General features: G+C 35.3%; 2 protein-coding genes across 7 annotated transcripts in view; one reads left to right on the forward strand and one right to left on the reverse strand.

The window, feature by feature from the left end:
- LOC148844536 (elongation factor P (EF-P) family protein) overlaps positions 1-10,447 on the forward strand; it is a 30,132-nt gene extending 19,685 nt beyond the window's left edge. For all 6 annotated transcript variants that reach the window (XM_088956340.1, XM_088956344.1, XM_088956339.1 and 3 more), the window contains 3 exons: positions 5,126-5,165; positions 8,890-8,957; positions 10,079-10,447. In XM_088956340.1, the coding sequence (XP_088812466.1) occupies positions 5,126-5,165; positions 8,890-8,957; positions 10,079-10,091 (121 nt within the window). In that variant the 3' untranslated portion in view covers positions 10,092-10,447. The remainder of the gene's footprint in view (positions 1-5,125; positions 5,166-8,889; positions 8,958-10,078) is intronic.
- Positions 10,448-11,474: 1,027 nt separating this feature from the next.
- Positions 11,475-12,300, reverse strand: LOC148844537 (non-specific lipid-transfer protein 8-like). The gene is made up of 2 exons (XM_088954547.1): positions 11,898-12,300; positions 11,475-11,777 (listed from the first exon to the last, which is right to left on the reverse strand). Exons 1-2 carry the CDS (start codon positions 12,239-12,241, stop codon positions 11,768-11,770), a joined length of 354 nt encoding a protein of 117 aa, XP_088810673.1. The 5' UTR covers positions 12,242-12,300; the 3' UTR covers positions 11,475-11,767.
- Between the last annotated feature and the right edge of the window lie 2,240 nt (positions 12,301-14,540).

Here is a 14,540-nt window from a genome sequence, read left to right on the forward strand (position 1 = left end):
GGGATATTTTCTCTTTACCAGAGAGAAGGTGGTATGAGCAGAAGAGATTAGACAGGCTGGTCATATGGTCTGATGCACCGGAATCAATAATCCAAGGGATTTTATGATTACCTGAAACTGAAGCATGATTTGCAGAAGCACGAATACCTGAGTGAGCAAATGAAAATGATGATGATGTGTTGCCGGAAGAGTGAGATGAAGAAACAGTAGCTTCCAAGTGATTTAGCAACCTCCCATACTTTTCAAAAACCACCTTCATTGCTGCCAACTGCTCAATGATTGATTTTTCTTCACTCTCCTTATTTTCTCCTTCATGTACTGTAGCAACATTAGCTGTCTTAGGCTTTCCTACCTAACTGTCCTTCTTAGAACTGTTATTATTCTTAAACCTATCAGGAAGAAGCTCAGGATGAAACTTCCAACAAGTGTCCTTTGTATGCCTCAGTTTCTTGCAATATTCACATATCTGCTCCTTTTTCTCAGTAGGACCCTTTGGCTTTATTCCAGCATGTGCAAAGTATTTTGTAGGTGGACTCTATAACTGAACCTGCCACCTACTCTCCTCATTACTTATTCTTGACAGTATGGCCGGCCATAAATAAGAGGAAGAGAAGAGAAAAGAAGAGAAGAGAGGAGGGACGAAAGAAGGGTTTTGCAATGTAACAGTACTGGCGGCACCAACCTTTATTTTAATATATATAGGGCGGCAGAAATAACAAGGGAAAAGACCCTTGTGCCCCTGAGTATAATAACAAACATAACAGAAAGAAAATTCGAAATAAAAAACACTTTAATTAGCCAAACAGGCCCTAACATCAGCAACTAAAATAGGTGTAAACTTGAAAAATTAGAGAGAAAAAGGAGGAAGAAAAGTAAGAGCAGCAATACAAGAGAAGAAGATGGAGAAAAGAGGAGGAAGAAGAACAAAGGTTCGAAGGATCCTTCCCTTTCTTCTCTAATCCTTTTTACTAAAAATTAATGTTAAAATAATTACAAGTATGCCCTTAAGTGGGCGGTCAGCTAGGCAGTAACATAAAGAGATCAAACAAAAAGAAATAACAGGCCCATCAGCTAACCGGAAAATAGAAAAAAATATTACAAGAGAAGATACTAGGACCCATTCAGCCTAGTCTCCTTACAGTTAGCAAATAGTTTGGCTGATGTGTTAGCCAGACAAGGAGTAAACAGGGCTGATTTTTTTGGGCTGTGCTCTAATTCTGAGTTTTTTCGGTGTTCTGGTGCCCTATTCTAAGGGACTGAACCTTTATACCTTTTATCAAGTTAATTTAATGAAAGTTACTGTTTCCTATAAAAAAAAAAGAGTTTGGGAAAAGTTTCAATGTTGGCTTCCTTACCTGACACGACCCTCCTTTACCTGGGCTTGGGACTGGTAAGTTTAAGACAAACAAGCTTACACTTGTGGAATTGAATACTGGACTATATATATCCTAATCAAATACAGATTCCTGCCCTTCCTTTTTTCCTTAGATTAAATAATTTCTTCTTGTGACTTGGAATACATGTATAAGTAATATATGTATTTTTAAGTATTTGATGCCTTAAATTTCTATACAGTAATTTGCATTTTATTAGTTTTGATCATTACATTGCCATTGATTCAACCAGGATACAGTTATCATTATCATACTTGCCTTGTCTATTCTCATTCCCTAAGATTGATGTGCCCTTATTTAGACCAGATTGCGCATATTTTACTGTTGATTCTTGTTAAGCTTTGGGTTTACTTTAGAACATTGGTGGCAAATGGTAGGACCATAGATCAATTATGTCAGTGTGGTTGATGTTACGCTTGCTAGGTCGTTTGTGCCCTCTAGGTGTTATTAATTTCAACTGATTTTTCATTCCTTTTTGGTGAATATGAAAGGTGAAACCATAGCATTTATTAGATTGCGCTCATTGGTCCCATACCCATATTAGAGATGTTGCAGTTATTTTTCCAGCAGTTTGGCCTGGAGAGGCTGCTTCTCCTGACGGAATCCTTGTTCTATTTTTGGGTTGGTGGGTTGTTGAAGAAAGCCATGACCTTGACACTTTATCAAAGAAAGTTGGGATTCTATCCAAAATGAATTTAGAGGCATAAATTGGGATGAAATATGTAGGAATTTGTTGGTAATTATCCAATCTTCTCCTTTTCATGAGATGCTTATCTGTTGAGGAGACAAGATTGAGATTTGATTGCAGCTTCTTAGGTATCTGGAGGCCTCTACTTTTTTGAGGCTTTATTTCAAACAAATGGAATTAAAAACTGTTGCATTTACCGTATGAAATCCTGTTGTCACTAAGTTCTTGCCCTTAAGCCTTGAGATGGATTCTAGGGATTTTAATGCTGCTTCTGATGGTTTAGTCAGATCTGGATTAAATCAGAATAGAATGTATAACAAGTGATCTGGGATTTGACAGAACATAGGTTGATGGAGACTCCCAAAACGGAATCAGGTGGATGAAAGGGGAGGCTACACTACCTTGGATGTCCCTTCATCACATTAGATAGATGTGGCCCTTGGTATACAGTGAATTTCTTTTCTTGATTTGAAGGTCTGCTAATTCACTTGCTAGAGAGGTTGCTAATAGGGCTGTATTATACTGCGATCGTACCCAAGGGGGGTAGGTTGCTTGTTCTACACATGGGTGTAGCTATTGAGAGCTAATAGTCTATTGGGTGTACCTGGCTGTCCTCAGCATATCTGTTCTTGTTTCTTTAAGAGCAGAGCTATTGGCTCTAATACAAGGTTTAAAATTGGCTTCCCCATGAATGGCTGGAGAGATCTGATTATTGAAGGTGACTGTCAAGCATGGTTTTCAAGGTGGTGAGGCGAGGTTAGGCGATGAAGAGGGTGCCTTGTGATGAGGCCAAAAAAGAGAAAAAAAGAAAAAGAAAAAAGAGAAAATGTGAATGTATTCTGTATTTGTATGTTTTTTGTAGTAGGGTCCCAAATTGTTTATTTTTATTTTTATTTTTGTTGACAGTTTGGGTCCAGGGGTAATTTCATTATTTTATAATTCAGATTCTGGTCAAGGGCGGTTGGGTGCACATTGTTGGGTTTTGGTCTCTTGGGTCTTTTTGTAAGAAAACTTATTTTTTGATGGTTTGTTTGAAGTTTGTTTTGTTTGCAAGGAGTTATTTGTGAAAGGAAAACGTTCTAGGGGCTTATGTGTAAATATTTTAATTGGCTTCTCCAGCAAGCCAATGAGTCTTATAAATAGAAGGGGGTTGTTTCTGTAGGGGTCTTTTTGGTTCTTTCTTGTTTGAGCTGTAGCTCAGCCCCAGCTAGGGTTTTCAAGTATTGGGAACTTGGGTTTTGAGGAGTCAACCCATTTTGGCACTTTCCAATCCTTCTATTGCTGTGTGTCTGTGCGAGAGGCCAGCTTGATGCCATTGTTATTGTAGCGGAACTGTTCCAAAAGGAGTTCTACTTCTGGTTCAAGTCTGAAATCCCTAAAAATCGAACTTGTTGTTTTCAGCTTGGTATTTCTTGTGCTTATTGCTGTACACTTGAAGTGCTGCTGGAGTCAGAGCTTCCTAGAGTGAAGCTGCCGAGACGTCAGCTGTTGAAGCGTGGTGGTATGTTACAGTCCTAAATTTTCAAGTGTTTGGCTTGATGCATTCCAACAGTATTAAAGCTTTTGGCGTATTGATTAAGCATGCAACATAATCCTTTTACCTTTTTTAATGACTTTTCTTTTACCATCAAATAAAAAAGCTCAGCAATAGATCCTTAGACACTTTCACCTCGTTAACTCATCTGTCGAACTTGACTTTGGATATGATAAAACATTAAGAATTATGTCATACTGCACCAAAGCAGCAATTCTAGAGCTTATGGGGTGAAAGAAATGCAAAAATCTTTGAGGGAAAAAATGCCTACAGGCTTATAGATCTTATCGCAGTCAGAGTTGCTCATTAGGTATCATCGAGTGCTTAATTCAAAGGAGCAACCACGAATGAACTCCTAAGGAGATGGCAGATAGTGGCAGGGTATTCTATGAAAAGGCAGTAAATGATACAAACATGGAGTACGGATATTTTGGAAGGTTACTAGCTGTGTAGGCTGTAGGTAACCCAGGCATGTCAGGCAGAGGGGCATAATCAGAGATGATGGGGAAATACTATTATAAGATTTTCTGGACTTGAAGGATTTGGAAATTCTTTAAGGGCAGACATGCCAGCTGCATTTTAACGTTTAGAATTTGTTGTCAGTGTGCTGGAGTTGAAGTACATGGGGGGGGGGGTGACCAAGCAATTATAACTTGGCAAAAACCTGGGGTAAATGTGCAATGGTCTCTGCAGTTTCTGGTTAGGCAAGCATGAGTTTTGGGAACCAGTCTGAACTGCTTATTCAGGTGGATTCCCAGATGTAACTTCCTTGCTAGGGCTGGAGTCTTGGGAAAACTTATGTTGGGGTGAGCAATGACCTTGGGGTCATTATTAAGAATTTAGAGTAGTAGGTGGGTATAAGAGTAGTCAGCTTTAAGCTATTTATGTTTTTTGTATAATTAATATTTGTACTGTTATGCATTAACATATGATAGGCTTTTATAAGTATGGCCAAAATCACTAGCTAATCATATCCATGAATTGGAAGTGCTTTCGAAAATATAAGAAATTGTACTTGTTGGTTCGCTTTTTAAGGTTTCTGAGTTACTTATTCATGGAGATTGCATAATATGATTTTTAATAATTACCTTACTTATTTGGTCCACCCGTCCCAAAACCCCAGGTAACTGCAACCGACTTGGGTAATGACCTTTTTATTTTTAATAATTACCTTAGAAAAGTGTGTTTTATTCTTGGTACATGACTACATATATGAGTTTCTTCTTCATTTTCAAGCTCAAATGACATGGATATTTTTATGAGTTTATAACCGATTATGGCATCATCTCTTGAGTATTATTTAGATGGCATATGGTACCTGTAGAACAGATTTATTTATTTATTTATTTTCCAGTTTCTGAATATTACTTTCTTTGGGAATTGATTAATTTTAGTACATTCAGATGATTGCTACTTGCTAGTTTCCAACCATTTGCTGTTTTCCACTTGCACAACTGCTTGACCTCTTGTATATCCTTTCTTATTATGAACTTCTTACTTAAAATACAGGTACAAAAGGGCTTTGTTAGATAATGGGCTCACTGTGATGGTAAGTTGAAATATATTCTCCTGAGTGATTTCTATTCCTCTTTCATTTAATTTTAATTATGAATTTAGCCACCTAGTTGTTTCTTTTTTTCCTTGTTTTTTTTTTTTTTTTGATTTGCGATATGGTAAGGTGGGAACCTTAGAAAGAATATTAATTATAGAAAGGTCTATGGTCATTTCATTCAATGTGTCAGAAATGGAACCAACCAGTGAACCAGGAATGAGGGTGGTTCCCGTTAATCTGCATTTAATTTGCTTGAAGCCGGACATTAGAAAAAGGCAACACACACACAGATATGTAAACTATAATACCCAAATACTGCATATGGGTGCTGTGCCATGTCTGGTGCTCGAATTTTTAGTGTGAATTCAGTTTTTCACACTATCCAGCTGTTTCCTTGCCATATCTGGGAACATAGTTATATAAGTTGACCTTCCATCAAACATGAAGTTTGTACTAGTTTTCGTAGTAATAATGCCAGGTTTATAGATTCCATCTGGTTACAAAACTAGTTTGGTTAATTATAAAAAAAAAAAAAAACAGAAAAAAGAAACTAGTTTGGTTCAATTACAATAACAGCAGAGGTACCTGTCCCGGTTCAAATTTGCTTCAAAGCTCCTGATTGGTTGCTAAAACATTGGTGTCATCTGTATTCGGGGTGTATTAGAATGGCAAAATAGGATTCATGTAGGCAACCCCATATATTTGGTATAAGGCTTGGCTAAAGATGATGAAACATTATATGTGTAAATCATATATGTTTATGTATATAACAATCTATACTATATATAAAAGTGTGAATGTTGTGTGAAATTTTTTTTAGACTAAAATTACCCTCTGTTTTTTTGTTTGAGAAAATGCATAAAAGTCATTTATTATAGTTTTAATGCCACCTTTAATGGCTACTATAATGGCCATGTTTGCGTATTTAATCCATCTCTAAATACAAGGGTTCAAAATGCAACTTCAATCATTACTTTCCACCTCATTTAATCCTCTCTCATTAAGTCTTATACTTAAGGTATTAAAACCCATTTTCTCTTATTAAATCTTATACTTTTAAGTTTTTTTTTCACTAATTAAATTTATGTCAATATTTTTAACAATATAAACTCATATATTTTAAAATTGACTCAAAAACAAAACCATTCTTTGTCCAAGTGGTGGCTAAACAATTCAACCATTCAAATCAAATTGATCAACCTATGAAGTCATAGTTAGGTAATAAAATTTTTAAAATAGAAATAAATATAGAAATTTAGAAAAAATTGTAGAAAAAATTAGATACACTTATGATATTTTTATTAGTCAAATTAGAAAAATAAGTATATAAACAATAATGCTTTTTATTCATAATGAAAATGAATTACATAATTTAGAATTGACCAAAAATAAAATATAAAAATTAATAATAAAAAGTTCAACATTTGGGTCAAATGTATTAATCTTTAATGTCATAAATAAATAATAAAAATTAATAAAATATAAAAATACAAAAAAAAACATAAATTTTGCAAAAAAAAAAAGCATTTAGGCATATGTATAATATCATGTATTTATCATATTAAACAAAAGGTAAATATGGCATATCATAATTATTTTTACACACAAAAATACAAAAAAAAGAAAAATTTGAACACATCTATAATTCTATATTTACACTACTATTAAAAATATGAATAAGATTGTGGAACTTTCTTTTAACTAAAATCAAGGTTTTAAAAACTGACTCAGAAACGAAACTACTTTGGCTTTTGATTTCTGGGTCAGGGGTTCAATCGTCCAGTTAGAGTAGGTCAAATCGGTAAGATGTAAAATATAATGTAAATTTTAATTTTACCTTTAGATTAGGATTATGTTAAAGTCCATCGTATATATACATTATTATGAGAGGGGAGTATGAGACTTTGAGAAGGAGGCAGCTAGTTAAAGTTGAGAAGCTAAAAAAAAAAGAAAAGAAGAAGAGAAGGAAGCATTGCCAGAGGTGGCTGTCACCATGTTCACCAATCATTGTTGCATAACTGTTTTGCTTTGAGAAGAAGAAGCCGTTGGCGGCTATCTCCATGATCATCATCATTGCTGCCACAACCAAGGTTCAAAGTATCGATACGATACGCATTTCGGTTGTATCGTATCAGCACTTAGAAACGGCCGAGACATCTTTTGTTTTTATAAGTTTTTTTTTTCAAATTTTGTTTTTTTTGGGAAGTTTAAAATGTGTTTTTTATTACTAAAAAAAATGGGGGGTCCGAAACACCTAGAAACAGGCGTTTCAGACCACATCTTGTTCAAAAGATATGATACGATACCCTCGATATGGGGCGTATCGTATCGATACTTTGAACCATGGCTACAACACTGTTTGCCCTCTTCTTACATCTCTCCCATCTCTCTAAATCTCTCACAAATCCTAGATCATTTGCTTCATTGGTGACTTGGGGTGCATCTTAGATTTTAATATAAGACCGGTGTTTAATCTCTCACCTCTTACATTGAATTTTTTATTTCTTCATTGGAGTTGCATTTTTTTTTCTATTACAACTTAAAAATAATCATAGAAATAAGAAAACTCAAAATCAAAATAGAAAATGTAAAAACCCTAACTAATTTTGGCCATTGGGAACAATTGAACAAGATTATGAAATATGAAAGTTTTTTTTTTCTAAATTCTATTTTAAAATAAATAAAAAATTGGAATTAGTTTGAAAGCAACACGAGAACCGTTAACCGGGTCGAACATTTTAATGGTTAAACTGTCTGGGTCAACTGTTCTCTAACCATTTCAACAGCTTTTTTTAAAATAGCGTTTCAGGGCCAAAACGGAACCAGTGACTTGACCGGTTCTTGGGCCAAAATGGTTCAATTGCTCGGTTTGGTTTTCAAAGTAGTGACTAAAATACTCATTTTTTAATTTAGTCCCTATTTAATTGTAAATTGAACTACTACTTTTCGCCTCATTCCCTCTATTTAGCTCTTACATTTTTTTTAATAAACGAACAAAAGAAAAAGGATACAACAAAATGATAAAACACTACAAAAAGAAGAATTTAACCAAGCAGGTAGGCATGTCAATGATACTTGAAACTTCACAATTCGATCTGATTATCACATATTTGGATAAGGTATTTATATAATCAAATGCAATCTGCATCCGATTAATAATAAAAAACAAAAAATAAAAATGCATAAAGTTTATAGAAACTTTTGGATATATTATTACTATAATTATCATCATCTAGAATCACTACGTGCGCGCTTACTAGTAATGCTAAAATGCTCAAATGGCATATGGGGGTCAATTCTTTCTTTTCAAATTTGACACTCATATTTCTTCCATATTTGCTCTCACCTACTCTTCCTCCAGTTTCTGGTCACTTAGCTGTAGTTTCATTTATGGTGAACACTCTGGACATGAGACTTGTCATTTATTCATTTAACCCATGCATGATTTTTGTTAGCACAACAGAAAATGGTAAAAGGAAACTAGAAACTTACCATTTTATAATTTCCCTTCCATTTTTTTACATGCTTTTTTTATTTTACTTTTATGTTTAATCATTGTAACTCATGTGTCTTGACATATGGCCTTCTATAGCTTCTTTGTATTAATCTGCAATATGCTTTCCAGTACAATGTTGTAACATTTTATCTTTCAAATGTAAAATGGCTTTATGGTTATCAATACCTACATTTTTTCTTATTGAGCAAATTTGACATACTCCAGGTACCATCCTTCATCAGAACAGGAGATGAAGTAGTTATTAATACAACAGATGACTCATATATCACTAGGTGAGTTCCAATGTATTGACATTCATCATCAATGACTAAAAAAATTTTTGATGATGATACATCCTTTAAATGTTGCTGCATACTTTAAGGCATGGTAGTAGCATAATATTGATTCTATCTTGTTTGAAAATATTAAATATTTGAAAAGCAAGACATTATTTAATGAAATATGCATTTACATAGATTTATCTGCACAAGTAGCAGTGGGTCATACAGTTCTCTCTCAGCAAAATACCAGTTTTGGTATTGATTAGTCATCGTCTCATATGTTTTTATGTTTTTTTTTTTTTTTTGAAAAATTAATGATTTGCTTACTATGATACATTTATAGGACAGTTATTATTGTTGATAGGGCTATAAATAGATTGAATTTGAATCAAATCTTATCCATTGGATTCAGATCAAACTCGGATTAGATTTGGCTATAGCATTCCATTAATTAGTTAAATTAAAAATGATAAAAAAATGATATATCATTAACAAATTGAACTAGAAATTGCTTGACACGATATATTACAAATAAAATGACTTTGAAGGCTTGAACCTACGAATCTTAGTTGACATAAAACATTTAAGCTAACTCTACTAATCAAGGTTCAAAGTATTGATGCGATACACTCAATAGAAGGCGTATGATATCGTATCTTTGGGCCCCGATACACCTGTTTACAACCTCTTTATTTAAAACTAAAATTTGAAAAAGGAAAAACTAACAAAAAGTCATATCGGTTAAAGTGGTGTATCGATACTTTGAACCATGCTATTAATAATTATATATGAATTTATGTGTGTTATTGGAATGGATTGCATCAGATAGGATTGGGGTAGACACATTCTTATAAAGGGATTGGACGTGGAAGTCTATACTTTATTCTGATGCAATCCACATATTAGATCCAAATAATTTTTGTTTGTGAAAGTCTATACTTCATTCTGTTCAGTTGTAATTTTTCTTTTGGCAATTTAGAAGCACATATTGCAACTCCTTTGTTTTCCTGAAATGAGTTGTGCTGCAACTTTTGTTTCTTCCTGAAAATATAATGCGCGCGCAGTTGTGCTGCAACACACGCATGCGGTATGGGTCTTTTCCTGAAATGAGTTGTTATCCTTTGTTTCTTCAGGGCTAAGGAATAGTGTGATGTGCTGCTGCAATGTGATTATGGTATATGGAGAAATTGGAACCAATTGCAACTCCTCTTCATCACAACCTTCCATGGATATCCTGATAAAGAGCACTGGTTCAAATCTCAAATACAGCAACATTATTTATTTAGGTACGTAAAACGTTAAACGTCCATTGTTGTAGCTGGACTTAATTTTTAAGGTGAATAGATAGGAAGAAAAAGTTGCGGCTTAACATTGAGACATTCTCGGTTATTTGTTGTCATTATTCAACAGACGCCCTATTTTGGTACAAATTGTGTCTTGACGAGTAGTAAAGGAAGATTAACATATTAAAATTGCCTTTTCTTCTTCGGGGTTGTTTCCAATATGTATGGTTCTTTTTTTCTTTTCTTTTTGTCTCTTTTTTTTTTCACCTTCCCTTGGTCCTCTTGTTCTGCCTATTATTTGTTTTGTACATTATGGCTCGTTCGCTTTTCGGTAAATTATTTACTCGGATAAATACAATTATCTGGATAAATACACTTACCCATCCATGTTCTTTTATTTCCCAAGTAAAAAAGGAAATAACCATTTTAGTTATAAAAATTCATTATTAAAAGGGGTATTTTTGTCCCATTCAAGTGTTGGCAACTTATTTACCTAGGAGATGGGTATCCAGCAAAATAAGCTTTTCCTGGAAAAAAGAACATGAGATTTTTTGGTCAATAGGAACCAAAATCTCATTGACCAAATTTCCCCCCTCTCAAAATCAAAAAAAAAAAAAAGAAAAGAAAGAGCGCCCCCTATATGTTTTTCAATGCAAAGCGGCACTGGCCCTTAACCCTATAATTGTTTTGACAGAAAATAAGAAACGGAAAACTGGGGTTAGGATAATAGCGATGCACAGGCCCATTGGTGTACATATCAGAACCAGCCTTAGTGGGAGGGATGCCAACCGACCCACCTAGGCTACACAAGCACAACTGGCCATCTATGGGCCAGACGCTTCCTCAATGCAGTTGATGTTAACATCCACCAGTTTGAATGAATTAGTCATCTTTTGAGCTTAGTCAAAATGTTGATCAGTTGGGAGATAACCATCTAATTGATTTATCATTTTGTAAGAGCTAGAAAAGGAAACCCCCATTTTTGTTTATTGAACAGCCAAATGTTTTTGTAGACGTGATTCAATTGATCTTATTATGGGCTTCTGTCTATCCGAGGTTGGTCGTTAGTTTAACTAGATGATATGGATATCAGATGGCCAACTACTCATGGACCGTGGCGGATAGTGTGGAATACAAAAATGAACATAGTTTGTTCTCTGTGGAGTTATTCCCTGGATTTCTTTTATAGGGGCGCTATTGAAAAGTATGTCCCCTGGAGCTTGACAAAAGAAATATACTTACTGAATTAATAGCAGGAAAAACACAGATGCCTTTATTTAAAGATCAGAGACAACAAGGAACCTCAGTTTTATAATAATATATAGTAATACCAGAACTGAAGATACACGCATAATATGGGAAACAGTACTATAACCTTAGAAATACTAGAAATGAGGCTTTAACTCCCTGGCGATTCGTTTTATTATGGGAAGGGAAACAGAGGCAGAACTCAAGGAACAGTAGAATTGACTCCTAACTCAAGTAGCTTCAGTTTCATGAAGAGGAGAAACATTGGACACCTCTGGTTTCTTAAACTTTTCAACCAACCCTGCAAAAAACAAAAGACCAGAAAGGAGAAGTCCATAAAAAAAAGAATCAGGAAAGATCTTTGATGAAATCCTAGGAATTTGGTGAATAAAATTGAAGTAGAAAAAGTTAATGTAATTACTTAGAGCAATCTACTGTGGATGAAACTTTGAAAGGCAAGCTGATTCCACAGTTTCCTGGCAGAGCCTGAGCTAATTGTGGGTTTGGGTTTATTCTCTGAGATGCCGACTTAATGCAGGCGCAAGCAGCTCTCTTGTCAGCAGGGGTTGTTGCAGCGGATGCAAGCTGGGAAGCTCCAGCACAGCAAGCACTGGGTGGCATCCCAGAGCCGTTAACCAGGTAATTCACACAAGGCCTCAAGTACTTAATGACATCGCTGCACGTAATAGCAGCCTCTGAAGCTTGTGCAAAGAGGAGAAGCATCAGAACAGCCATTGCTGTGACTGCAATTCCTGAGGGCTTCATGGTGAGGGAGAGGGAGACTGAAGAAACTCTGACTTGAGGTGTGTTGCAGATTTGCCATGGTTCTGGTTTTATAGTAGATTTGGAGGGAAGCTCATCGGTGCAAGAAAAGTGGAAAATTTCTTTTAAAAAAAGTAAGATTAGTTTCATTGAGTACAAGAAAGAGAAAACAAATAAAATTTATGTATTTTAATAGTTGTTTCTTATCAACAATGTTTTAAAAACCGACTTGGAATCGGAACCGTTCTAGCCACCAGTTTTGGGTCAATGGTTCGACCATCCAGTTCAAACAGGTGGTCCGTTCTGACAAAAAAATTAAAAACTTACAATAAAAATGGTCAAAATATGTTGAACGAATCGATGGTTCAACCACCCAGGTCAATGAATTATTAACCAATTTAACAATTTTTGGCCAAACAATCCGACCGTCTGAATCAACAACAATTCAAAAACATTGATTATCAATTCTAGGGTTCAAATTAACAAAAAAGAATGGTTTACACTAGTCAAAATTCGGTGGGAAAGATCAACTAGAGATTTAATTCAACCAAAGTCAGAATAATTAAAATTAAAATTAAGCCCATGACAGCCGATCTGGTTCTGAAGACCATCTGTCTAGCACAAAGCTTAGATTACTTACGATTTGATTTAACAAAACTTGAGTGAGTAAACGATTCGTGCATTAAATTTGGGTTGTTAAATGTCGGACATATATTCAAGAAAGGTCTAACTGGGTCATAAATGGGACCCATAAATTGACTCATCAACCAGATAGGAATAAGATAATATTATAATAGGTGAATTGAACAGGTAAATGGGTTGGCTTTGCTGACGAGGCAACGACCTTCGTCTCATCAAACTGGACAAAACGTATAATACACAGGGTGGGATGGGATCAAGTTAAAACCCATCCATAACCAATCCGACTTGCTACTGAGGTGACACAAAGCCAAATCAAACTGCATCACCCTATTGTCTTCACAATAAAAATGATTGTGTTCGGCACCACTGATGTTTCTATCTAAAATGCTTTGGGTTGATTAATATAAATTTGAGAGAGATATTTTCTTCTTGATCAATACAAATTGTCTACATTAGACATTTCAACATTTACAATGATTAGTCATCCTAATACATACATTTTTCTATTTGCTCCATGGGGTTATACACCCGGAGGAGTGAGTTCATCCTCCAAACCCATAATATGCAGGCGGACTTTTTTGTAGTTGAAACGATTCTTATATGTGATGTGAATATATTTTTCACCAATTTGTATTGATCAACTTAAAACTTTCAGATAGAAGTAACAATGTTACCAAATACAACCTATTTTAGTCTTAGGCCAAAGTTTGAGAGATGCCTACAATTTGCATCTTAACCCTATGACCAGGCCTAAACATATTTCAGGCCCAGGGTGTGTGCCAAGCTAGGCCCAGGTGTCGCCTATGTTCTTTAAAATAGATGCTAAGCCTGGTGTGGGTAGTCTGGCCCATGATCACATCATGGATCAATCTACTTTGACCGGATAATAGAACTGATGCCCCAGAAACCGGTGGCCAAATTGGATCGAATTTTAAAACGAGTAAATTTTTTAAATTATTAACTAATTAACTAAATATATCCTTACTGTTTGAAAATTGACTGAGGCTACCCCTATTATTTTTGACAATTGATTAATTTTACCTTTACCATTAACATCTGTTATTATTTTGTCAAAACCTATATACACGTGAGACCACGTGGTGTTTAAAATTGTTTTAAAACCCAATATTACCCCTCCAGAACCAAAAAAACACTATTCATCATCTCTTCCAACTCTTAGCACAACGACAATGAACCAACATTGACCCCCTCCACCTCTGGCCATGTCCCTTCCCCAATCTCTCTCTCTCTTCTTCCCTCTCTCTTTCCCCTTCTTCTTCTTCTTCTTCTTCTCTATTCATCGTTTTCTTGACGGTGAACAGAGAACTACAACTAGCGAAGGCTCACTCATCCGAACTAAATGCCTGGAGATTGAGCACTATCGTCAGCGCAAACGACGACAGCCACTACAATTTTCAAACAGCAAAAGTTTGGTGAGGAGGAGGTGAAGAAGGTTGAAGGAGCTAGTTCCCTCGAATCTAACGAGAAATCGAAAAAATCCCCTATCGTTGCTACAAAGACGTAGAAGAAGAGATCAACTGACAGATCCAGTGACTTCTCCAACGGAAAGGATCTCTCCAAAAATTCTTCTAGTTGTTGCAACCGTCGAAGCCAGATGAAGCCCGGTTTTGCTTGAGGGGGAGAGAGGTTGGATGTGGAG

The sequence above is a fragment of the Nelumbo lutea genome, chromosome 7 (assembly GCF_056320005.1).
Source record: "Nelumbo lutea isolate HS-2025 chromosome 7, American lotus-T2T, whole genome shotgun sequence".
Lineage (NCBI taxonomy): Eukaryota > Viridiplantae > Streptophyta > Magnoliopsida > Proteales > Nelumbonaceae > Nelumbo > Nelumbo lutea.